At 41.1% G+C, this 27,075-nt stretch overlaps 2 protein-coding genes across 5 annotated transcripts in view; both read left to right on the forward strand.

The window, feature by feature from the left end:
• Positions 1-5,390, forward strand: part of lamb2l (laminin, beta 2-like) — a 54,593-nt gene extending 49,203 nt beyond the window's left edge. For all 3 annotated transcript variants that reach the window (XM_046056325.1, XM_046056326.1, XM_046056324.1), the window contains exons 32-35: positions 2,058-2,199; positions 2,355-2,531; positions 2,670-2,829; positions 4,670-5,390. In XM_046056325.1, coding sequence (XP_045912281.1) covers positions 2,058-2,199; positions 2,355-2,531; positions 2,670-2,829; positions 4,670-4,806 — 616 coding nt within the window. In that variant the 3' untranslated portion in view covers positions 4,807-5,390. The remainder of the gene's footprint in view (positions 1-2,057; positions 2,200-2,354; positions 2,532-2,669; positions 2,830-4,669) is intronic.
• A 2,815-nt stretch (positions 5,391-8,205) lies between these two features.
• Positions 8,206-27,075, forward strand: part of lamb2 (laminin, beta 2 (laminin S)) — a 46,997-nt gene continuing 28,127 nt past the window's right edge. For both annotated transcript variants that reach the window (XM_046056141.1, XM_046056142.1), the window contains exons 1-2: positions 8,206-8,334; positions 8,703-8,770. In XM_046056141.1, coding sequence (XP_045912097.1) covers positions 8,740-8,770 — 31 coding nt within the window. In that variant the 5' untranslated portion in view covers positions 8,206-8,334; positions 8,703-8,739. The remainder of the gene's footprint in view (positions 8,335-8,702; positions 8,771-27,075) is intronic.

Raw genomic sequence — 27,075 nt, forward strand, 5'->3', positions numbered from 1 at the left:
TGAAAAGGGAAAAACATCCAGTATGCGGCAGTCCTGTGGGCGAAAATGCCTTGTTGATGCTAGAGGTCAGAGGAGAATGGGCCGACTGATTCAAGCTGATAGAAGAGCAACTTTGACTGAAATAACCACTCGTTACAACCGAGGTATGCAGCAAAGCATTTGTGAAGCCACAACACGCACAACCTTGAGGCGGATGGGCTACAACAGCAGAAGACCCCACCGGGTACCACTCATCTCCACTACAAATAGGAAGAAGAGGCTACAATTTGCAAGAGCTCACCAAAATTGGACAGTTGAAGACTGGAAAAATGTTGCCTGGTCTTATGAGTCTCGATTTCTGTTGAGACATTCAGATGGTAGAGTCAGAATTTGGCGTAAACAGAATGAGAACATGGATCCATCATACCTTGTTACCACTGTGCAGGCTGGTGGTGGTGGTGGTGTAATGGTGTGGGGGATGTTTTCTTGGCACACTTTAGGTCCCTTAGTGCCAATTGGGCATTGTTTAAATGCCACGGCCTACCTGAGCATTGTTTCTGACCATGTCCATCCCTTTATGGCCACCATGTACCCATCTCTCTGATGGCTACTTCCAGCAGGATAAGGCACCATGTCACAAAGCTCCAATCATTTCAAATTGGTTTCTTGAACATGACAATGAGTTCACTGTACTAAAATGGCCCCCACAGTCACCAGATCTCAACCCAATAGAGCATCTTTGGGATGTGGTGGAACGGGAGCTTCGTGCCCTGGATGTGCATCCCACAAATCTCCATCAACTGCAAGATGCTATCCATCAATATGGGCCAACATTTCTAAAGAATGCTTTCAGCACCTTGTTGAATCAATGCCACGTAGAATTAAGGCAGTTCTGAAGGCGAAAGGGGGTCAAACACAGTATTAGTATGGTGTTCCTAATAATCCTTTAGGTGAGTGTATTTCCTCACACAGTGAAATACAAATGTATAACTTTTAAGATAGACTTGGGGAGCGAATCAACTCCGCCCAGCTGATGCCATACCAGCGATACAGCTCGCGCTGTGAGTCCAGACAGCTGTGACGAGTGGTAACGTAGCAGGTAGAGTTTTGCAACATAAACATCTAAAAACTGAAGCCAAGCTCTGTTTTGGACTGTAAGCTGCTGAGGTTAACGTGTGTGGGTTTATGGTGAGATTTCTGCCTGATCACAAGTGTTTCAGTTACTTTCGGTTTCACATGCAACATGCAGTCCCACACTGGCGGATTAATGATGCACAGCAGAGAATAGGACAGGTAGACTTCTCATCAAATGATGACGTTAGTCTCTTAATATTATGACTTTTTTTTGGGCATGTCAGAGAACACAGATATGTGGGAGAGATTTTAAATGTGCAGATAGTTTTGAACATGCGCAGGAAGCTGCTGAAAGCTATTAAAGTCTAAAGATTTTATAACTAAATAAAAATGTAAAAACTCATTCAGGTTTTTCTGGTTGAGTGCCCAGGTACAAGGCTGACTCCTTACTGTAGCAGCCTGGGTTTCAGTCTGACCTGCGGCCCTGTGCTGCTTGTCCCCATCTCTCTCTCCCTTGTCTCCTCCTGTTAGCCACTTTCCTATCCAAAAAAAGGGGGAAAAAGTCCCCAAAGTTAGTGGCTATATAGTGAATTTGGAGGAGCATTTGGCAGCTAAAGAGCCAGATATTTCCCTCAGGAGCTGGTGGAGTGAATATTGTTGGGTGGCCAGAAACAAGACTCCAAATAAATGCTAACATTTCTCGGTCACTCAGTATTATATCTAAGGATTGTAGGGACTGTTTGATCTGTAAAGTACAATCTACATTGCTGTACGACCTTTATTTGTTTTTCCTTTTTGTACCATATATTTAAATTTTGGGGTTTTGTTTTGGGGGTGTCACTCCTGTGGGCATTTATCTATTTATTTTAAAGTAGAAGCGTCTTTGTGTTGGTGTTCAAATGCTAAAAAATCATCTTTCCTACTCTGATCACAACATATACTCATTACTAAGGACTATAACAATAAGCTTTTTCATCTGTCTAATTTCTCGTGGCATTGTGCAGGAGCCGAGCAGAGGGAGTGAAAGATGCAGCCAATAATACCAAGCAGGCATTGGATGTGTCTGAAAAAGCCATAGAGAAAGCAAATGCAGCCCTGAAAGAGGCCCACAACAACCTGAACAGCACAAGGAATGCTACAGCTGAGGTACAGGACGCTTGTAAATTGGCTGTGTGTTGGTGTGTGATAACATATCTGTGTAATGTGTAAAACTGAAGGTTTCAACATGATGTGAACATACTACATTCTCCCATATCTCCCCAATTGCCCCCTTAATTCTTAACTTTTTTGTTCCCTTCTAGGTGGATGAGAGGCTGATGCAGCTGGAGGATAAGCAGATGGATGTCATGATGCGTTTAAACAACCTCTCCTTAGCGGTGGAAGCCCTGAGGAACAAGACGGAGCAGAACAGACAGATGGCAAAGGACGCCAAGGCACAGGCGGACAACGCCACAGATCTTGCGTCCTCACTGGAGCAGGTATGTGGACCGCAAGTTGTGTTTGTGGTTTTTGTCCCAAAATACATAAAAGGAAGTAAACATTGTGGACAATATCAGGATATTTTTTTTCAATAAACGAAGTGAATTCAAAACTAACAATATTTTGTCATCTACCAGAGCCTCAATGACACAGAGAGACGGTACCATGAGCTGAAGATGAAGTTGGACTCTCTTGGGTCTGGAGATCTGAGTGACATCGACCAGAAGGTCAAGGATATGAAGAAGGAGGCAGAAGACCTCCTCAATAAAGCCAGCAAGGGGATAGAACAACTCAGCAGTGAGTATCTGAAGTGTTCTTTTCATTATGTAAAGTACACTTTAGCCATTGTTTACAATTTAGTATGATTGGAGTGTGAGGAAATCCCTTGCATATAAGGTGGTGGCTTTGATTGATGAAATAATGTATGGAGGAAAGTGGAATAAACTGTTTCCCTGAGAATCATCATGTATTTCAGTTTACATCTAAAAAAGCAATCCAGTTATAGTTGTCTCTGTATTCATGGGTATACTGCAAAAAGGAACTGCTAATAGCTAATTCAGCATTTTTTTAAAAGTGTAAATTAAAAGAACTCCTCTCTGAACCGAAAGAAGTTCAGACCACTGCCCACTGTCAGCTTCTGCACTACGTCTCCTCTCTGTGGCCTTCTTATGTTACTGAATGTAAACAAAGGAAGCTAAAAACCAAACGTGGCTTTAGGGATAAGACTACACCAAAAAACGCTTGGCTAAAGACATACTACTGATTTTGTTATTTGCATTGCCTATGTGTACCGAGGTTTGAGGTTCATTTATTATTTCAACCAGGAGAAGACAGAACAGGGACTAGTGTGCATTTTTAGATAGTCATTGACAGAAGATAACATGACACAGAACACAAGTTGAGGGAGGTTGAATAAAGTTATTGACTTATTTTGTGTTTTGGTCACCTCACATAGCAGTTAATCGTCACTTCCTGTATCCCCTATGTGGCGCTACAGAACATCCACTAATTATATGTTGTGAACCACAACATCAAGTGTGGACCACACTGTGAAAAATTCAAGTAAATCAAATGATCCTTATCACAAAGAGCTTACTTCCTGTTGCCAGTAGGTGGCCCTTTGACATTGATTGAATATTGGCTTGTAGATGCGTTCAGTGTGGGACTCTTCTCAAATATGCAAATGTTTCATGGCGATTCATTGATTTTTGACGGCACGGACCCACACTTTGATGAAAACTCAGAGATAGCCCGACGTTTCATCGTCTTCGCTTTTAGCTTGCAAAGCAAAAATTGGACATGGATCGGATCAATTCTGTAGGAGGAGTTTGTTAAAGCTTGGAACCTGTAAATCGCCAAGAATGAAAATGGACAACTTCCTGTTGGGTTTAGGGCATCACTACCAGAGGCTTTTTTGTAGGTCTGGACATGATACATCTGCCACAAAAAACTCGAACGAAAACATATGACACCGCAACTGCATTTTGTGCAAAGTTTCGTGAGTTTTTGTGCACGTTTAAGCCGCCAAAAATGTGCTTTCATTTGCTAAAAGAAAGAAAGAAATTTAGTTGATAATGGGTTGTTAATGGATGTTAATGGGTTATAGAATTTTTAGAAACACAAACACTCCTGATTTTTTAAAACCGCTTGCAAGTTGTGATTGACATTATTTTATACTAGTCCATCAAAATTTAAATATGTTGCACAACACAACAGTACACTATAGGTTATTCACATCTTTGACAACATTGCCTTCAGCAGGGTTGCATCCGAGACTGTTTGGGGTTACGTTTCATTGTTTCTGGTTAAATAAAGCAGCTGTCAACAACAGGACATTACTGCATGAAGACAAGATGGCCCAAAGTGTTTGATGAATAAATCATGGTGCACTGGAGAGCATGTGTTAGTTTTGATGCACCTGCATTGATGCTCACGCTGTTCTGCACCTTGCCATGTGGGAGAAATCCTATCATACAAATTACGAGATGTCTTATCTTACGTCATGAGAACATCTAGAATGCTTACTTGGTACCTTATGATTCTAGTGGATACTTTAATTAACCTTGATGGTATTCACATGTACATATTCCCCTGCTGTTGCCCATTTTGACCTCTTCCTTACTCCCTGTGTTTGCAGAACTGGAGAAAAAGTTCAAGAATAACGAGCAGCGGATGCAGAAGCAGCGCATGGAGCTGGATGAGCTGAAGGAAAACGCTACTGTGGTGCGGGATGACATCCGGGAACAAGTGCAGAAGTACAGTAACTGTGTGTGAGGGTGATACAGTTCCCTGTTTACCATTTGCTGCTGCTGTAGTCCAGAGCAGAGTTTTGGTTGATGCTGTGACCGGGAGAGAAAAACCACATCACACATGAAAACCTTCGGTACCTCCATTCTTTCCCTGATATATCAAGTTTTACACATTACCTGTCAAGTGTTAAATCACAGAAATGCCTTCCTCTGTCTATGTACTGTACCACTTTTTGACTCCTCGATGTCAACACTGTCCTGTATGGTGTTTTTGTCTTTAAGCTACTGTATTACAACAAGTGGATGACCTATGGAGAGTATTTGTTTTATTGTATAGGCCATGTTAATTGATTTCATAAATAATAAGTATGTTATCAGAAATTTGTTATTTTGACCAAAAGATTTCATGTTTTTGCTGTAATTTGACCAGATTAGTATGGTATTTACAAAGAGAAAAGTTTGATTTTTAAAATTAAATTGTGTTTATTTTTATTACAAAAGAAAACTCTTGATTAATTACATATAAATGCATACACAAGTATTCTAATATGCAAAATTCATTCCAAGGTGTGATGATGGAAACAAATAAAAACAGTTAATAACAGTAAATTCATCACATTATGAGTTTTGTTTGTCTGATCATGTGTGCATAATATTTGCAATATCATTGTATATGCAATTGCAATTGTATTGTAATGTATTGCAAATTTGCAGTACATATATGCTTATTAGTGATGAATCCATCGCTAATAAGCAATGCTGTGTTGTATGTGAAAAGGGTCACTTAGTGATGACCCCACAGACCCCACCTGAATCTGCAGTTCCCCCCCAGCTTTATAGAGTTTTGAAGTATTTTTCAGTTTTGTTTTCAGTGAAAGTTGAGTTGAGTTAAGTTATTTCACGTCTAACAACTTAAGTAGCCAGTTCAGTGGTTCCCAATCTTGGGGTCAGCCCCTCTCCAAAAGGCCACACGATAAATCTGAGGGGTCTTGTGATGACTAATTGGGTAGGAAAGAAGAGAAAACAAAAGTTCTGTTGAAGAAAATTTGTATTCATTCTTTTGGACTTTTTTTGTGAAATATTGAATAATTGTACCTCTTTGGGCCTCAAATTATTAAATGAAACCATTTAAGAAGTTGAGAAGGTAAATAAGTCTTTGGTGGTAACAACTGAAATGTGATATTGGACACAGCTTTTATGTAAGAGGATTACAAGCCAAAAACTGGTTTCATTTTAAACAATGCCCTGCAGTTTATAATAATAATAATAACAATAATAATAATATATATATATATGGCTGTCAAATGAATGTATAGGAATTTTTCTGTCTGAAATCGAGTTGAGTAGAAGTGTACAGTAACATGAAATGGAAATACTCAAGCAAAGTACAAGTACCTCAAAATTGAAGGCCTATAAGTAAGAACGTTATGTTGCTTTTCATCACTATTTATCACTCTTCTCTAGGTTGGTGGACTCACATGAGTCCCAGCACACTTAAAGCAGTGGAGGTCACAGGTTCCTTAGCATATAGTACCAGTGTTTCATTCACTCTATGTCTGCTTCCGTTCATTACCCTGTTGTTCTCAGTATGAAGGAGCTCTGCTATTCTCTGTTTGGGTTCTGGCACTGGATCCTGAGCTCTAACAAAGAGAGACTGTCCTTTAGCCTGCACAGGGAATGTGCAATTTGACAGAGGTTTACCAGGCTTTGTTCTGTTGAACACCTGTACACATCAGATAGACAGAAAGACAGATATGATCAAATGTACTGTAACATGTAAAATATGATAGATTGCGTTTCATATATTTAGTTACAAAAACGTAATGCTATAGAAGATTAATTAATTAATTGGGTCAAGTTGAAGCTACATGAATGTTTTTTCCCCTGAACTTTGTTTCCCACTGCATGACTGTAAATTATAATGGAAATCGTCCCAACCACCTGCTGGATAAGGCTGATGTTTTGAGACCGTGCAGGGGATCTGAGATCTGTGCGCGGCCACGGGCTGCTCATTGGGTGCAATGAAAGGGAATCTAATCCGTCCAGCAGGGAGCGCGCATTCCTGCTCCCAGACACGGACGGGCTCGTTGGAAAACATGCGGTGGGTTTAGAGAGGAAAACTTTTCAAAGCAAGACTGTAATGAGCCCGCTAAATTTGTGTCCAATAATATCAAACACATCTATTAACATGTCATCACTGTCATGCAATGTTGTTTTGTTAGTCTTTAAACTAATATTATTATGCCTGTGAGCTGCTTTATATTGCAGCAGTTTTACATGTTTAGGAAATATGATGTATGATAATATTGCTGAAATCAACCATCTTGTCTGCAGCATGGATATGAGAGCCACCTGTCCTTTAAAAAAAATTCTAATTATCCCAATTTCCCCCCAAAACATTGATGTTAATTAATGTTGAAATATTCCTACAGCAGTGCTTCTAGATTAGGCCATGGTGGTGGCCCTTAATTGTGACAGTGGTTCCCCCTTTTATACAGGCGTTGGAAACGCTTGTATCCTCTGTGGTTTAAAATATTACTTTTAACTCCTTGATGGTCTTCTCAACTTAGAGCAAAGTCATGATATTTTTGAAATAACAGTTATAAACTCAACCTGAAAAGCCACTCAGTTGATTTTCTTTGGCCATTTTTAGTTATTTTCAGTGGTAAATTTACAGTGTCAATAATTCAACAACGCTCATAACAGCTATGAATTTGACCATCACTGACTGGGGCTGACCTTTAGTTGTTTTATTTTATTCTGTTATGTTTTTGTTTATCTGTTTTGTTTTTGTACTGGGCCTACAAATATACATTTTGATAGGCTATTTTTTTTACATTTTAAGAACTTTATTTCAAGCGAAAAAGGGGGCTAACATCTGTACACACATCCAATAAGCACCTGCATCTGCATAACACACTATCTGAGTAACCAGGCAGCATCTGTTACCTTAGTATGTGTTTAGAGAGACATTTCCAGGGCATCACATAAACATATTCAGTGTTTCACATGGGAATATTAATTATATTTTAAACAATGTTGCATGCTTATTTTATAGGCCTATGTTTTATTTATTTTCGTTTACACATCGCTCATGCCCATTAAAATGACGTGTAATATTTCACTTTAATGGAGACAAATCTGGACCTTGCTGTTTAAATGGACCCCTCAACATTTTGCAAGATGCTTATTGTTAAAACAAAAAAAAATGTGGTCAGGTTAAAAATGTTGGTGTGCCACATGGAACTAAAGCATGCTAAAAAAGAAACTCCATAAAAAAAAAAAGGGTTCCTGTATCCGCCCACCCGGGGATTCGAACCAGCGACCACACAGTCGGCGGGACCGCCTGCCTGCCCCGCTCCGCTCCGGGACTCCAGCTCGGGGTTTCCAACTCAGAGACCCAGGAGTTGAGGGCTCCTCGTCGCATTCACGCTGCTCAGCCCCGCATCTGTCCTGCAACTCCGCAGCAAGTGTGTGGTAGTGTTTGGCCCACCATCCAAGTGGACCAGGAGGGAGACTGAATTACACGACACAGAAGCGAACATCTGACACGGTGAGTGTGGGCTCGCTTTGTGATTAGATGACTAACTTTTTGAGGGAAAAGACGACCAGATAGATTAACACCTTGAGCAGATGTTGGGCAGATTTGACCAGCACAGAGGAGCACACCAGTGGAAAGAGATAGTGAATTTGAAAACAGACGGAAAACACGCAAGGTCCCCTGGGTGCCCCAGAACCATGCGTTGGGGACCTCCAGTGGGAAAAAATTAACCAACCTTCGGGTGCACTCGTCTGCATGGTCTACAACTTTTACGTGTTTAAAAAAAAAATCTCATTGATAAATAAACTCTATGGGTGCTTGTGTAATTTGTCTGTGGTGTGTTCGCTGTTCGCTTCAACACTGACTGTTGCGTCCCGCAGGTTGCCTGCAGCACCGCGGGTAGATGCGCGCTCGGAGATGCAAGCGTCACTCCTAATGCTCGTTTGCGGTAAGTAGACTGACTGTTCTAGTCAATCCATATTTTCTACTCCATAACGAATCCTCAGAAGTGATTCAGTGAAGGCTCAGGACTGTCTCCAGGTCACTGGGCTTACTTTGATTAGTCTCTGGAAAATGTGGAGCTTAGGCTATATATTCATGTTAAGCCTGTGAGTGCTACATTGAAGAAGTGTTTTACTTGAGACACGTTTAAAAAAAATGTGAATCTGTAGCAGAGATATTTTATTGGAAATGGTTTCAAGGTCCTGCCACTTGTTCCTGATGGTGTCTGCAAGTGAGAAAGCTTTGAAAAGAGGTATTGTCTCAACCCACTGGCAGAAATGTTCACTTGCTTACAACTTAAAATGGATTTTAAAACAGGAAAAGAGGCAACTTTGTCCTTTAGGATTAATATTTTTGCAGTGACATGGGCGGGAAAAAGAAACATCTATTCACTTCTTTTACCTTAGTGCACCTAAATTGAAAATGCATTTGTTTTCTTATACAAAACCGCTTTGTGTGTGCCCATTTCACAGTTTCATGTATTTAACTCTCCAGTGATGAAGAAACAAGCAAATATGAGAGTCCCATTAAAGGCTATAAGAAACTTTATAAAATATATTTATGCGATTGCGCTCCTTAAATCTGTCTCCTTGTCAGTCTCATTACCTTCCAGAGCAGACTTTATAGTAACATCTCTGATTCTTTTATTCCGTGTTTAACACAGCAGTTTAACACAGTGCAGAAAAAGCTCTGGTAGAAACAGTAGCCTAAACACGTCGGATGCAAGGCTGATGGGAGTGTTGGCCCCTGCGTCTCCCCGCACAGAGATAAGATAACTGATGTGTCTTTTTTAGGGCCCCTGGTGCTCTCCCGGTCTCTGGGGTCGCCCCTCGCTCTCTCTGTGGGTGGTGTTGCTCTGTTTATGGTCCTCCTAAAACAGCCCAGCTGAATCCGCAAATAGAGACACCCACTCCACACCTCCAGCGCTGCTCATGACCCCTCTGGATGTATTTGTGTGTCCAGTCCTGCATGTGCATGTACGTGGGAACTGAACAAAGTTAAAAAGTATAACACATACCACGCTGTGAAAGAAAAATAAGGCTTCTTTTCACTAAATCTGTTCTTATTAACTCATTTTAATTCAGTAAATGACACTGAAAAGTCATCAGTATTGCTGTCTGACACCTGCACTACTACAAGTGAGCTAAAGATGTATCTGAGTAATGGCCATCAATAAAATGCTTCCTAAAGCGTTGTTCCCTGGAGCTGAAGACAATGGGCTCATTCCTCCAATTAAAGTCTATTAGTGCCTGCTGTTAGCAACCAGGGTGTCTCAACCCTTTATGACGGCTGACAAAGCTCTGAGGTAGTTTTCAGGACACGCAGCAGCAATGGCAGGTTTTCCCCAGTTTTTGTCTCCTTTTCATTTGTAGTTCATTTTCAACACTGTTGTTGTTGTTGTTGTTGATGTTGTTGTTGTCAGGTAGCTTAAAACCCCCAAAACATCAGATCGCGCTTCAATGCATGGATAGCCTACATCCAGAGAACGCAGTGGTAAGGAGTGGCAGGGTCAGAGTTATTTTTCAGTTTCCCCATTTCAAAAATCAAGACGTAAGGCATTAAAGCGAAGATGACGAGTGATGGCATCCTGCATGAAAAAAAAAAAATAGTACTGTTTCTGGATATTTGTGTTTTTCTCTGTGGTCTTATCACTGGTTACAAGTGGGAGGGGCGGAGTTGGAAAACGATGATGTCATGCTTTTTGGGGAGCATTTTAAACCTTTATTTGACAGTGAAAAGCGGGTACATGAAAGGGAATGAGAGTAGAGAGAAGTGGGAACGACCATAGTCTCCGGCCTCCAGCCGGACGTGAACAGGGGACACTGCAGTTCATGGTCAGTCCCTTAACCCCTTTGGCCAACAGGGCCGCGCTGTCACGTCCAATCAGGATTTAGCAACAGCTGAATCTCAGTCTGATGATAGTTGGAGGGTTGTTTGATTTAAAACTGATTAAAACACCACCATACAGTCCTGATAAAGCAGAGTGTTTGACTGTTAAACTTTTTATGAGCTGAAGATGTTTTATAACTGTCGTAGTTACATATTTATATGTTATAGAGACATGTGATTTAAACTTTTCAGGGGCTTATATGAGCATCATCTGTGCTTTAGAATGAACAAGCACAATGGAATCTACACAGAAATTACATTATTTTTTGCTAATACATGATAGCCTATATTATTATTACAATACTGCTTGATCATGGTGGGAACTGTTGGCTCTCTGGTAATACTATTACAAAGAGCACGGTCTAAATCTTCTCTATGAAAAGTACAATGAGGTAAAGTCTGTTATGAATTATATTCGCTATAAAAACGAGTGAATTGAATTGAATAAGACAGACTAGAACACTTGTGAACCTATCCATCTAAAGATAAAGACGGGCTGACCCCTTTAGATCTAAAGATCTAAATAGATCTCAAATATCTTAAAATAAGTTCAGAAGAACGCATCTTGCTCAGCCATTATTTAAATCACGCCCCAACATAAAAAATCTGTATCATAATATCTGGTTTCATCTCATTCCAAAACTCATCTTGTGCCTCAGCATTCATCTCAGAAGCCCATTCATCTTTAAGAAAGTATTTATAGAATATAATAGAAGTATAGAGACTCAGTAAAAGGAACAGTGTCAGAGTTGTAAGAGAACATCTTTGCAACCTCTGAGAGTTGTGGAGAGACTCAAGTGTCTGGGGAGAAAGTAAGATAGGACCAGCTAAGAGGGCATTAGAGGAAAATCAGGAGAGGAAATGATAAGGACAAGGATGTGTTTCAGAGCGGAAAGGAGAACAAGGCTGTCTGACATGAAGTGTGTGTCATTATAGAGACAGGGAGCTGTCCGTTCAGACTCCTGACGCCTCTGAGGACGAGCTCCAAGGTTAAAGGTTGTGCCTAAACCCCCAGGTCAGAGACGAGGTTAATTGGTGCGTGTGTGAATGTATGTATGTGTGTGTGTTTGAGAGAAAGAGGGAGTGAAAGCTCTCTGAGGCTGATCACAGGGACAAAAGAAGCAGCAGTGCCTCCTCTCTTCTTTTCACTTTCGATTTCTATTCTCCTCTGGGGGTGGGGGTGGAAGGAGGACCTGTAGGAAGCTGGTGTGTGCGCGCGCACAAGTGCACCTGCAGAGATATTGTTAAGCAAATTTAATTTTTAGCAACAAATCTTTTTTTTTTTTTTAGCTTTTTACAACACTACCACGATAATATAGGTTTTTTTCTCGCCCTCAGTAATTGCTTTTGAGTGTCATTTAGCAAATTACTTTTCATTAAGTGATGTGATTAAGTTCAACCGGGGGAGGGAGCGACTCATCATCATTTCTGCAAAAGGAGGGAAGGCAGGGCGGAAGCAAGGGATTGGGAATGAACAGAACTACACATGAAAGAGGATCAGGGTAAATCCTCTGTAATTCACCTTTCTTAGAGGTTTGTGTGTGTGTGTGTGTGTGTGTAGGAATGTGTTTTTTTTTGGCGAACAACTGACGTTCTCCTCAGATGTGTGTGTGTCTCTGTGTGTGTGTGGGCAGGTGAGGGCTGGCATCAGGCAGTGGGAGTGCGAGAGTGTGTTCCCGAAGCCTTTGTAAGCGACAGTCTCCGGAAATGTGCGGATACCAGAACAATGGTGCTGTAAAGCCTACCAACCACCAGCACTAGAGACAGAGAGGCAGAAAAATGAGAGAGGGGTGGGGAGGGTGGGGGGGGGGGGGGGGGGGGGGGGGGGGGGGGGGGTTGAAAGAATCTGGACAAAGAGAAAAGAGGGAGAGAAAGACTTTAGGCTCAGGGGGAAGAGGCGGGGAGAGAGAGAGGGAACAGGTTTGTTGTTATGAAAGGACGGTGAGTTAGGTTTCGCGAGTTGGCAGCGGCTTCTCTGGATGAAAAGAGGAGGTGGAGATAGAGGAGGAGGAGGAGGACTTGAAGGGGAGGATGAAGGGGCAGAGAGGAGGAATAGGAAATGGAGATGGTCTCATTAAAAACCATAGGATGGCTGGTAGAGTGAGCTGCCATGTGCTTACAATGTTATTTGTGATACTGTATATTGGCCCATCATGGTTAGTGACTCGCCCTCATCTGTATCAGTTACTAGTGAAGAGGCTATAAATATTACGTACAGTTAACGTCCAGCTTTAATGCGCTAACATTACAGACCCCCACTGATGAAAAACACCCTCAAACAATCACAGCTGTAGACTTTTTTTCACAGCACTGGTGTAAATATTAAAAACAATCAGGGCTGAATTCCATTTAGCTGCTTCAGTTTCAGGGTCCTGGCACTGTGTGTGCTGGCTCACTGTCACACTAAGTGTGTTTCCAGCCACATGTTTTGATTTACATTTTTAGTTTGCGTATCACATAAAAACCTCAGTGGAAATTACTCTTGGGTGAGTTTGAAAACTTGGTAAATCAAGTGCAATGGAAACATTGATAAATGGGTCAACGGGAAGACTGTAAGTCAACTTGATACATGACACAAACAGGATCCGAATGGTAAAATTATCTAATATTTCACAGTAGTGGATGAAAATGCACTTTAGTTTGCATGTTCTGCTGCAGATTTTCAGAAACATTTCTTTACATTTAGATGGAAATTAGACTACTGTTACGGCTTATGGGACAGAGGCATCATTAATGGTATTAGTAGCACCTGCGCACCACAACACAGTAGTTTTGGAAGGTTCATTTTGACTTAGAAACATTTTGAAGGTCGAGCTGAGGCTGTGGGCGGGGTTAGACGGTGTAATACACTTCCAGAGAATGTAAACCCACGTTTAGAGAGGGGAGGGCAGAGAATCATTTATCATTCACACAGTCTAAACTGTCAGGAGGAGCAACAGTTTCTTCCAGTTACAAAAACCGTGGTACCATGTTGAGCAAAATTAAAATACAGAGAGAAATGTCTCGATGTCACGTCCATGGCTTCTTACCTCTGATGTGTTATTGCCACAGGCCACAGGCCACATCTAATAACAGGTTTTGTTTTGCAGCTTGTTAAAAAGCACTCTCAGACACCTGTAATTATCTAATGGCAGACAAGCAGCAATTACAGTGCGACACTGCAGGAAGAATGAAAGAATGAGGAAGGAAGGATGGAAGGCAGGAAGAGAGAAAGGAAGGAGGACAGAGACAAAGAAAGGAAGGAAGAATGTAGGGAAGGATGCAATTACTGTGATAATTCATTAATTAATTAAGTATATCTTGAGATATTTCTGAGTCAAATTTTGCTTTCATGGATGATTGCCTGACCTGATGTGCCACAGTCTCGTAGCCCTGTAATTACACACACAGGTGCACACATATACACACAAAGGTCTAATAAAACCTCTTGGCTTGTAAACGTCTCATGTTCCAGGTCACCTGTATAATGTTGACATGAGATGTGTGATGCTTTTTAATGTGGTGTAAAACAGCAGCATTGGTTTTGTATTGGTGATGTGTGTGATGCGTCAGTGTCTTTTGCATACGCCTGGCTTTTAGGGTAACACTACGCTCACTGTTTTGGTAGCTTGATAATACACATGAACTGTAGATTTTATAGCTGCACATGGTCCTTTTGATGGGTCATGATAACTCTGCTCTCGCCACCTGTAGCAGAGAATTGGGAAATTTTGCTAGTTGTCAGCTAACTTAGCTAATAGGGGCAACTTTCTGGCTAACCCCCTATTAGCTAAATTAGCTGATCCAGGGGGCTAATTCCTGTGTTGGACTGACTCAGAGACAAGCATTTGAACAGATTTCTGTAAAATTGAGTTTATTTGGAAAGCTTTAGAAGGTTTCCAGATATGCATTGTTTGAGTCACGTGTCCCATGTACTCTACAATGGGGGTGGAGAGTGCATAGAATAAGATCCTGGTTGAATAATATGACAAGAAAATTATTACTGGAAGTCATTACTATGTTAAAAGATGAAGCGTTTTATTTCATGTTTTATTACAAATCTCTTACACTTAATATTATGATCAACCATTTTGCACACAGTACTGTCTTTTACTACTGTTAATTTAGAGTCACTTTGTACCATTCCAGGCAGCCATAGTTTCCATGTATTTCCATATGACAGGAACGAGCACAATCCAGAGTTTACTATATAATCCATTAGAGTGAAGACGTCAGCATTAAAGGGGTATGCAATATTAGATTAGTGTTACACTGCCAGGAAGTTGGGGGGGGGTCACAATAGAAGCAGCACAGATGGAGAAACATCAGGCTCGAGAAATATCAAGACCTACATTTCCCATTATGTAACGTTTGTGTTTCTGTTTGTACACCACATGCTTTCTAATTAAAACTTTGTAACCAAACCAAAATCACTCAGATGTCACCTATATGCTTTCCTCCGTCTTGACAACGCTCCTCCAGAGCAACGGAAGACTGAACTGCACTATTAGGTACTATGGACTAGAAGTATGTGGCATTTGCAAGTTTCAAGAATCTGCTTACAAGTATAATAATAAAAGTGCAGACATGATTTAAAGTGTAGGAGCCTAAACTTGAAAGCATACTGGTATGGTCCTTGAAACTGTTATCTCATTCAAGCCTCTCTCTAAATGAGACGTTTTTAATCAGTTTGGCAGATTTGTTTTCTCCTGCTCTCTTTCCTCTGGCTCCTCTCTCAGGGGAAACATAAGTTCATCATCAGTTCAAATCTAAGGTTCAAAATGACTTTGCACAAACACACGCAGTACTCCCCTGTGTATTTTAAATTATACTCTGGGTATCTGACCTTTGCCTATGACCACACAGAGCTTACCCTCTTGTTCACGTTGTAATTCCGTTATTAAGGTCATTGTAGGCATACAAGCATGCATACTAAAGAACACAAATGCACTCAGATGCACATACTGGTAGAGATAACACAGGCACACGGTCATTTGACGGAAAGGTATTTGTGCACATGCACACACCGGATTATCATAAGGCTCAATAGGTGGCAGGAGGCGTACAGGTCATAAACACACACATGCTAACACACCAACAGCGTGCCTCAACTAATGACAAGTCCCGCATGAGCTGTAGTTTTCTCTGAGAGTTCCCTCTAAGTGGAGCCAGATTTTCTTTATCAGAGCCTGATTAGCGCCTACAGTGAACGAATCTGCACTCTGCTCAGAGCGCCATGTCTCACTGAGCAGCTGCTTAGCAGCACACCACACAGTAATCACTAATCAAACTTGCAGCAACTCACTCTCTTCGGTTGAAGAACCGATGGACAAGCTAGTTGACCGACAGGCTGCACCCAGCATCTGCAGGCCATGTGTGCCTCTCATCCGGTGGATTTACTGAGCTTCAGGCAGCATGGCACGGCACTGTGTGGCCGGTAGCTGGCTTCAGAGGAGAATTTTACAGATAACATCATTGTAATCATCTAAGTGCAACTTGACTAATTTTATGTGCTGTGGCTGCACAATTGTGCCATTTTCTGTAGTATAAAAATAGTTCTGTGAGCAGAGCTAGAGACTGAGAAATGAGTTTTTCGTGATTTCAAACTTGCAACCATCTTATCATAAGCCTGCATTTTCCCAGGGTGAACATAAAGGTCAGACATATAATTTAAAGTGCTGTTTCATATTGAGCTCTATTACTGTAGAATGTCAGTAAATCATCAGTAACTGCAGACATGTGAGAATGAAGGCAGGATGGACAGACATGCTTCACATGTCTGCTGTAAGAACAAATATTGTTCTGTAAGTTTCTATCCAACTCCACTCTCCACCTGTTGCTGGTGATATTCCATGTTTCCTCTCCAACATGGAGTGATTCAGACGTCTCTGGGATGGGACAAGAATGTAGAACGTGATGTCTTTTCCAGTGGGACCAGCTGCTGCCCAGTGCATGACTTGTTAATCTAGCAGCCTGTGTAATGGCCAGCGTCTGTCTGCCTGGCAGGTGGTCAGTGGCAAATTAAGAAACAGCTGAAGAAGACAAAATATACAACATAATGCAGGGAAAATGACAAGTAGCTACAAATAGGTGCACATATCTGCTTCCTGGGTTTTTCCGTTTATAAATGATTGAAAAAGTTCTGAGCCATCATGTTCTTTGAATTTTAATGTTTAAAACAAATCCTCTGAAGCCAGATAATTATTTCCTGGGTAGATTTCTAGGATAAAACGCAATTTAGATTGCACATATCATTAAAAAAGATCCAATACAGTATACTTCAAAAAAGATGAAAAGGGAAAAGGGAATATTAAAGAGAGAGAGAGATAAGCAAACAAGATACCTAAAAACAAATTAATTAATTAATAAGTGGTGAGGTAAAACAAAGTGAAAGGATGATTTTTTTATGTTTCTATTTAAGAGATGCTGTGTCAAAACTAAATGCAGCATCATTTTCTTATAGCAAAATATTTGTTTTGTCCTTATTAATGTAATTTACAAGAATGTCGACATGGTTCAGATGATCAGGTGAAGCAGAGATATAGAGCTGTGTGTGATCTGTGTGGCGACTGTGACAGACGCCTGGTTTGTGGTTTATATCAGTGGGGCCCAGGACTGAACGGTGGGGCATTAAAAACAGATATTTCTGCAGACTCTGCTAATAACCTTCTTTGAGATTTAAAATACAAAAAATTACTTTGTCAAATTAATGACATTAATTATCTCCCAAAGTATGTGGACCAGTCCTGGGCACTTTTAAATAATACATGGTGCTAAGATGTCATTTTGATAAGCAAGGCCTAAGGCGCTGATTAAGGAAGGGAGGATGAAAGAAGTGAGGGAGGTGAACGGCGGGGCAGAGAGTGGAGTCAGAGCTGCCGAGGCACAGCGGACATTAGAAGAGAGGAGAGATGGGAGGTGAGAGCTAAAGAATAATAAAGAGGCAAGGAGGGAGGAGAACAGCTGGATGTTTGGCTGTGGGAGTTGACCGTCCATCAGCTAAGTGCAGAGCAAAGAGAAGACGGAGACACAGAGAGGGCGAATGTAAACTAATTAGCTCGGAGGGGTTAAAAATAAAAGGCTGTTGACCTTTCTCTGTCTGATGGTGAGTGCTAAACATATCTGTGCCGCTTTCTAGTCCCACACTCACTCAGGTCAGGTATGCAGCTCATTGCCTGTCTTAAAATGATGCTATTCTTGTCCGCTCACTGTCATAGGCAAGCTGATATTGGACCTGACCATGCTGTCATTTTAATATTATTGGCAATGTGTTTTGTTTGACTCCCGTCCTGTCTGAGCAAATGCAAGTGTGTTTGCCTTCTTGGCCATCTGTTTGTTTGTCTTGGTTTCCTGCGTTGTTTACGCTGGTAGATGTGACAGCAAACTGTGTCTCGCCAGCCAGTCCCAGTGGAATGTGTCATATTGATGTCACATCCCACCCACCACCCAAAACCCCCACCAAACACATAGAGCTGGAGGAGTTAGTCCCTCTGTGGGATTCGATGGATGACAAATTAAAGGAAAAGTGTTCATGAAGGAAGATATTGGCCCACTATGGGCCTCCAGAACAGCTATAATTCTCCTTGTCATAGATACCATAAGTCCTTGAACCCTGCTGCGAGGATGAACACCATTCTTCCAGCAGTGCTGTCTAACATATTGTCCAAAATCTCCCATAGTTAAGCATATTTCCTAAAATGTTTTCTTTTAATTACTGTTACTACACCTGTGAAGCCTTCCATTATAGCGTGCTGCACATTAAATGCTCCATATTTGTATAGCGCCATTCTAGTCTTTTCGACCACTCAAAGCGCTTTTACAATACTTCTGCATTCACCATTCACTCACTGAGCCTAAGTGCTCAAACAGAAACTAGCATTCACACACATTCATACCCAATTCGGGGTTCAGGATCTTGTCCAAGGACACCAACCCGCTATAGCTCCTGAGCCAGAGCCGCACATTACATTTACAATTACCACAGTGGCAAATAGACCACAGAAAATTTTTTATTTATATATTTTTTATTTTTATGTTATTATTTTTTTCAGCTGCAGCTAGTCTCCTCCTCCCTGCTTTTTAATGTTTTCTTTCTCACTCTTGGGAAAGGCTCCCACAGAGTGCATGTTCTGGTCCTATTTAAGTTGAACCCCACCAAAACATACTACAGCCCCATCCGCACCGCCTCAGCATGTGGAGAAATCCAAAGCTTGACAGACGTGTTGATCCTAGTCACAATTGCTAAGCTATGAATGGACAATTACTGTTTGAAGGTGGCTTAACAATTCAATTAGACTGAGACACATGAAAGATTTTAATACTCAGTAAATCATTATCACTGTGCTTCTCCTATAATTTATCCAAAATGTCCCTTAAATAACAGTGAGCAGTTCTTTTTTTTGGAAAGACCAGGCAACAAATGACAAGTGAATGTTATTACATGCTGGCAACTGAGGCTCTTTTTAAAAAGTTTGATGTAGGCCACACTTGCGTACGGTGCTTTCTGTTTGCTAACTGCTTGAAAGCAGAGAGGACATCAAAGGCAGGGATGAAAGCCAGGAATAAAAGTAAAGCTCACCTGGCGGGGAATAAAACGTGGATACCTTGCATACTGCACTGTGCATTCGGTATCGCTGCCTGTGACAGTTAAAGCATTGTCTCATGTGGAAGACCTGTTGGCTCAGAGTCAGATTTCACTGTCATTTGGCATAAACGTAATGGTATCATGCCGTTTTTAACTGTTAGCCTAGAATAGGTTAACAACAGTTGTCACCAGCTTGATGTCCTAAACAGCATGCTGCCACTGTCACATATGACATCTAAAGGAAACCAGTCCTCGTGGTGTAATATAAACATTGTCACATATGTGACGCTAAAATCGGATCAGTAATAACCCCTTATGTTGCGTGTGGCTGCAAGAGGTTACACAAGCTGAATGGTGCACAATGCCGTGCAAGGCTACAGTGCATAGCCTGCTGTTACAGGCTAATGGCTGGTTGAACAGCAATGCTTTGTGAGCCCCCCCCCACCCCCCCACACACACACACTCCACAGCCCCTTCTCTTCTCTCAGCTGTCAGCCTGCATTCCTCCCTGCCTCTCCATTTATGGCTGCAGAGGAAAGAAGAAGAAAAAGAAAATTCACTCTGATGTCTAATCAACCACTCTGTTAACTCCGTCCTTAAAGCTACAATATTAACTTTTCACTTAGAGGGAGGGAGAGTAGCATAAACCTTGCCTAAAACTTCCCCTCAGCTGCCCAACTGCCCGCCCACTTTTCACTCATACTGAATCAAGTGTATCTGGAAAGCCACCACAGGCGTGATGAAAGCACACAAAAAATATAAATGCTGGTGCAATTGGGTATTTGAAGTGTAGGGCTGCAACTAACACAATGTAATAACATACATTAGTTAATATCAATCTATAAAATGTTAGAAAATACAATTTCCTGAAGCACTATGTGATGTCTTCTAATTCCTTGTTTTGTCCTACCAACGGATGTTTAAAGAACAGCAAATCCTCACATCTTAAAAGCTGGAACCAGCAAATGTGAGTCACATGAAAATTTTTTTTGAGTTATTAAAGACTGTGTACACTCTCGATCCGCAGTCAGAATATTTGAAAATGCAATCATCAATTCTCAGAGCACCTTCGCCATTAAATGGTCACATCAAATGGAGAACCTATCTCCACCCCCAGGTCTGCACAGTCTGGAGCTGCTCTTGGTGGTCCACTGACTTCTTGGAGACACAATGGTAGATGGGTCACAGAGGGGGATCGAACCCAGGTCTCTCACACCAAAGGCATGTGTCTTATCCATTGTGCGCATTTTAATGCACTTTGTAGCAGTCAAGGTACCTGCTGGCTCATTCCGTTCACGCTCACATCTCTTCTTTCCACCTTTGTATTCTTCACTTGCTGTGTCTACAGCTCCTACACTGTAAGTGTTGCACTTGCACAGCTAGAACATTTACACTAAAAATATATATTCCTTCACGGCACTGTAAAGTGCTTTGAATAAAGTATCTTTCAAAAATCATTCACACCTCCCTTCCTCCACTGTGCTCTGCCTCCTACCTGGTTTACATCAAGGCAGCTGCAGTCTGATCACTGTCAGCTATACGACCCATGAAGGCTTTGACGTCACCCGGCCAGGCCTATTTGTTACTGCTTCAGTGTGATAATAACAAGAAATGCATCATCGGTAACATAGTTTACATGTTTTATCATGATTGATGTTTGGACTAATGAAGTTGTCCTGGATTATTATACACATCATACTAAGTAAAAATCTGTGTGAAAATGTGAAAGAAGCATGTTTTAAAGGTGGAAATTAATAAATTCATGCATCATAAATTTGTGAAAACTAAAGTGAAGTGGTTTAAAATGTCCACCTTTTCATTTAACACCATCCAGTGTGTAATAAATGTAATATGCACTTCATCATTCAGTACACTGTTTTCTTGTGATGTCAGCTTCGCTCGTGTTATGTGTAGAGGTGTGAAGCCTGTGTAGTGTATCACAGACAAACAAACACAGACAGAAACACGCAGAGATAAAAGACGACAAGAAACCTAGTGATTACATGACACATCAGACGTCTGCTTCGCTCCTCCACCCTCTCTGGTCTTTCTCACACACACACACACACACACACACAAACACATACACACACACACAGGCCTTTGAGCCAATAGTTTCCAGAATAGATATCAAGTTGTGTCTGTGTTCCCACTGTCTGTACAGAGGCTCTGTACAATGTCTCTCTTTCACACTCATTTACACACATTCTTTTTCTCTCACCCATCAAATCATCCACCTGTTAGTGTTTTTTCATACTTTCTTCCTCGCTCAGAGTCAGATAAATGATAAGGGAACGACCTCAGTCCTATTTTATCACAGGCCATTATGTCAGTCCTTGTCCTCGTTGATAATGAAGCAGCTCAGATACTGCACAAATCCTCTAATAGGTGTCTTTTGTGCAGTCAACAAGCACATACTTGAAGCTTACATTCACTTGAAAATTGGACCATGTGTACAAGGTTATGTGTTGTGTTTGACTGTCAGTTAAGTGCCAAATCATAATTATAATAGTTTAACTATCAATGATGTGTAGATGTGCATATGTGTCTCTGTATACATGCACAGGTGTATGTGAGGGCCTCCATTCTGTAGGCATATATCTACTTGTTGCTCACTTGGCTGGCATCAACCTGAGAACCTGTGACCAGACAAACACAAGTTTCCTCTAGAATGAGTGTTAAGATTGTGTATGTGTGTCCATGTGAAATCCTCCTCTGCACTGTTCCCAGCAGGCTACCTATCTACAGCAGGCCCCATAGCAGTGTCAGGCTGTGATAACATTATGTAACACAATTCCCGTTCCTGGGTAGTACGTGTTATTACCTAAAATGGCCATTATTCCCCACAAAGTTTGCTTTTGTGACCAGGATTTTGAAATGTAGAAAACCTTTCCATTCACATAAAGTCAGAAAAAAACAACACATGAATTTAAAATAAAAATTAACATGTATTTATACAACCGCTTTGATCGGTGCCTCAGAAAGCTTAGGGAAGAAGTCTTGAAGGTACTACAAGACTGCCAACTCCTTGCTTAGAGCTCTGACAAATTGTTTTAAAAGGCCCAGTTTGATGTGCAGTGGTATCAGCCCTTTCCCGGGGGTCCAACAGCCGCAAAACTTTAAAACTATAATAAGAGACATTGTCAACATTTTCATAATTTTCTTAACGTATGAAGTATGATGAGTACAGCATTTCTGATGGGTCTCCAAGGCTGTTTTACCAAGTTTCCCTGCTATCTTTGCTTTTGAGACAGCAGGGACACCAGGGCACACTTCCACAGGCGAGACTGGTCACAGCAGACCAAGTTCTCTGTGGGGAGGAACAAAGTCAAGTGGGAGCCACTTGTGGACCCCTGGAAGGTGCTGATGCCACCACTGCACATCAAATTGGGCCTTATGAAACAATTTGTCAGAGCTCTAAGTAAGGACTCGGCAGCCTTCAAGTACCTCCCAGACTTCTTCCTTAAGCTGTCTGAGGCGAAGATCAAAGCCAGTGTGTAAATACATGTATAAATACATGGCTACATGGTGTAATGCACCATCTCTCTACCTTAATCAGTGAGTGTAGACCTGCAGAGAGCATCCAGGCAGAGCAGCCAGTCTCCTTTTATGTCTGTCTCAGCAGCATTAAAAATGTTTTGAGATGTCAATATTGTACAGTGTGAAGGCAGCAGAGGCCCCCCTGGCTGACATAAGGCAGGCATACATTGTTAAGGTTTGTTCAGTTACAGTTTGTTAATATTATTGAAGTTAACAACCGAAGGACAAGTGCCTTTGGTCATTCATTACGCACTGTGTGTGTCTCTTTTTGAAGGGATAGCACCACAGCAGTGCTATAAATGATTACATGTGCCATGTTGCTCCTATTGCGTATATTGTGCTGACTTCAAAAAGAAAATGACTTCACAGAAAATGTGGCTTAGCCTGATTTATTCAAGGATTTGAACTCTCAAGTTGCAGTCTGTCATAAAGATCCTTTCAGATGTTAAAGATTACTCAGGCTACATCCACACTACATTTTTGTTTTAAAACGCAGCACTACTGCTACATTTACACTTGGTGAATCCAAACACCCAATGGAGAAATTTGGAAATGCTGCCGACACCCCGTTTTTGTTTTAAAATTCCAGGTATAGCGTATTAGTGCAGACAGGTGAAAACGGAGGACTCTGATTCTGATCTTCTACAACTGCGGTGTAGACAATCTGCTTCCTGTTTACACAGACACATGCATGTCCAGTGTACGTGAATGGGCACTTTTCAGTCATTTTAACATACTGTAACTGATTCGCAGCTAAAACGCTGGTGTGGATGGAGATAGTTTTCACTTTAAAACTCTTTAAAACTGTCTTATGACAAAAAAGTTGTTGTGGATGTAGTCTGAGAGTGTGTTAGTAACTAAACTTCTGCCAGAAAAGCACTAACTAACTAAGCTAGTTGGCTAATACTTGCCAGCTACACAGCCAAGGTATTGTAAGGTAATACATTTCAGTAAAAAACACCTTTAACTGTGCTCTTGCATTTACTTAACTTAGAAGCAATTATCAAGGGAACTATGCCAACTAGCATGATTAGCAACTGCTTATTTGGCAGCAGTTAGCTAGCTACCAAGATAGCTTGGGTACAAGCTAATAAAGTACAGGCTAAATTATTACCATGCAGAGCAGGGGTTTTAAGAGGGAGAAAAGGAGCAGGTTAGGCCTATAGCTAAGTGAGAAACTGCCTTATTGCAAATACTATTAGGCTACCAAGCACAGAACTGATTTTTATTTCCTCAAATTTAATCATTCTATATAATTGGGACATTTTCAAGACAGAAAAAGTTTTTTTTTCAAGCAGTTTCTTAAACCGCTCAGGATTGAGACCAAAATATAATGTCAAAATGTATACAAGTTGCACTAGTTACTGCAGCCTTAAGCCATTATGCCTCCAGATCCTCAAGTAAAGCTGTGTCTTTTGTGCTGTATAGCATTCATCTTTTTATCTTTTGGGGACTGTAAATAGGCTACATGCCCTGTTTTTTCAAAGCATTTTAAATTTGATCCACAGTGTAGGAGTGTTTTGTAGAGCTGTTACTCTTACATGCTGCCATGTAGACTGTATGGGGGGAGGATTGGAAACACCTGTTGTGGACAGACCATAGATTGACAGCAAGACCCCTGGGTCTCACTCTTCTCATACCAATTTCCTCATATCAAAACACACAGACCACAGGTCCCCGAGCCATACAGGAGAAATTAACATCAAGATGTCCAGTGGAATGTGTGACGGCTGCTGCTGGTTGTCATGAAAGTGTATAAGGTTTATTTTAACTCCCACACATAGCACAGCTATTAAGTCACACCAAGGCTCCAGTGCTGTTGACACATCATCTGTTCACTTCATGGTTCAACATTCTTACCAGGTCTATAAAAACAAGCTTTTCTGTCAGATATTTTCATGTCACATCTACATCTGGAACATTAAGCTATGAGTAAATATGAATTCATTTTCAAGACATTATATTTCTAACATTTGCTGGTCTTAGTTGATAGTTGTATGACCTGCATTGGTTAGTTTCTAGTTTTAGCCTGTGTTTGGGGCCTCTTGTCAGGTCACTTCCTTGAGACCCCTGCACATAGCAGAGGCTCTTGCCTTGAGATAATCCTCCTCCCACTGGATGTTGTCTAAACATTGAATCAGCTCTTGATTAAGCAGTAGCTGTCTAGTTACGGGGAGTCAATGTCCAGCTCAATAAGCCCATAACCTGTGGTCCATAACCTTTATGGGGCCACAAACAACCCCAATTCCTATGAAGTTGGGACGTTGTGTAAAACGTAAATAAAAGCAGAATGCATTCATTTGCAAATCCTTTTCAACCTATATTCAATTTAATACACTACAAAGACAAGATATTTAACGTTCAGACTGATAAACTTTGTTGTTTTTTTCAAATATTCACTCACTTTGAATCTGATGCCTGCAACATGTTCCAAAATAGCTGGGACAGGGGCAACAAAAGACTGGGAGAGTTGAGGAAACACCTGTTTGGAACATTCCACAGGTGAACAGGTTAACTGGAAACAGGTGATTGTCATGATTGGGCATAAAAGGAGCATCCCTGAAAGGCTCAAGGATGGGGTGAGGGGTGTTAGTGCCCATGGCATAGGTAACTTGCACATCTGTGAAGGCACATTAATGCTGAAAGGTACATACAGGTTTTGGAGCAACATATGTTGGCATCCAAGCAACGTCTTTTTCAGGGACGTCCCTGTTCATTTCAGCAAGACAATGCCAAGCCACATCCTGCACGTGTTACAACAGCGTGGCTTCGTAGTAAAAGAGTGCGGGTACTAGACTGGCCTGCCTGCAGTCCACACCTGTATCCCACTGAAAACGTGTGGCGCATTATGAAACGCAAAATACGACAACGGAGACCCCGGACTGTTGAGCAACTGAAGTTGTACATCAAGCAAGAATGGGAAAGAATTCCACCTACAAAGCTTCAACAATTAGTGTCCTCAGTTCCCAAACGCTTATTGAGTGTGATGAAAGAAAGGTGACGTAACACAGCGGTAAACATGCCCCTGTCCCAGCTGTTTTGGAACGTGTTGCAGGCAATACATTCAGAGTTAGTGAGTATTTGCAAAAAACAATAAAGTTTATCAGCTGGACATTAAATATCTTTGTGGCGTATTCAATTGAACATAGGTTGAAAAGGATTTGCAAATCATTGTATTCTGTTTGTATTTATGTTTTACACAACGTCCCAACTTAGGGAATTAGGGTTGTACATACAGTCACTCAACTTAGTAAAAAGTAAAAATATATAGACCTGCGCATGATATTCTTACATACACAATCCCAGTCTCTGTCTGCAAATGAGTGACCTAAATTACCCTCCAAAGTAAGCCTGAGACCATCAGATTTTACATGAAAACAAGGGTATATCAATAAATCAGCCTCATGAAACCTCATGCCCTTCACCAAATACACTTGTGAATCTAGAGCGCAGGTCTTATTGCACTCTAGATTCAGTCCATCTATAAAACTGTTTAAAAGGACTTGATTTTAACATCAGAAATTAGTTCTAGTGAGATAACAATCTTCTTCTTTGTTTTCACCCACTCAGTCTTCTCTGAAGTGATCTCCTAACCAATCTTTTCCACAGAAATGGGGTTTAATTTGAGGTTTCTAAATCCTGGATTATGAACGAAGGTTTGCATAAATCTTAAACATCTGCAAAACTTTTTTTCCAGATGCTCCTTTCTCATACATGCCAGGGAGGAGCTCTCTCTGGTGGTAACCTCCAATTTGCTATTTGTCCAAGAAACCAAAACTTTCAAAGAAATCGGCGTTTTCCATTCCACACATCCTATAAAAAGTGATTAAAGACCATTAAACTAATTTCTATTAACAAAATAATTTCCAGAACAGATGTACACTCCTGTAGAGTGAAAAGCATAAAATATAAAATGTTGCTGTGATAAAGTTCCCCGAGAATATCTGAATTTGTCTATTTATTCACTTCTTAATACCCACCTACTTTGTGGGGCAAATGAAATGATTGAAATGATTCCGACTCACTGGTCAGGTTACTGTAACATAATTAAGTTGACTCAGACATACAGTAAGACAAATCCACAAATTTAGCTATTGAATTTCCTGTCTTTCTTTTTCAGGAAGCGATAAGAGCTTTTGATGTTAGAGAAGGGTACTGATTTGTGAATGGGTGCTCTAGGGAACCATGCCACTCTGAACTGCTGTTTCCTTTTCATTGTAATTAATTTCCTGTTGACCCCCCCCCCCCCCCCCCACCTC

This window comes from Micropterus dolomieu, linkage group LG08, assembly GCF_021292245.1.
Source record: "Micropterus dolomieu isolate WLL.071019.BEF.003 ecotype Adirondacks linkage group LG08, ASM2129224v1, whole genome shotgun sequence".
Lineage (NCBI taxonomy): Eukaryota > Metazoa > Chordata > Actinopteri > Centrarchiformes > Centrarchidae > Micropterus > Micropterus dolomieu.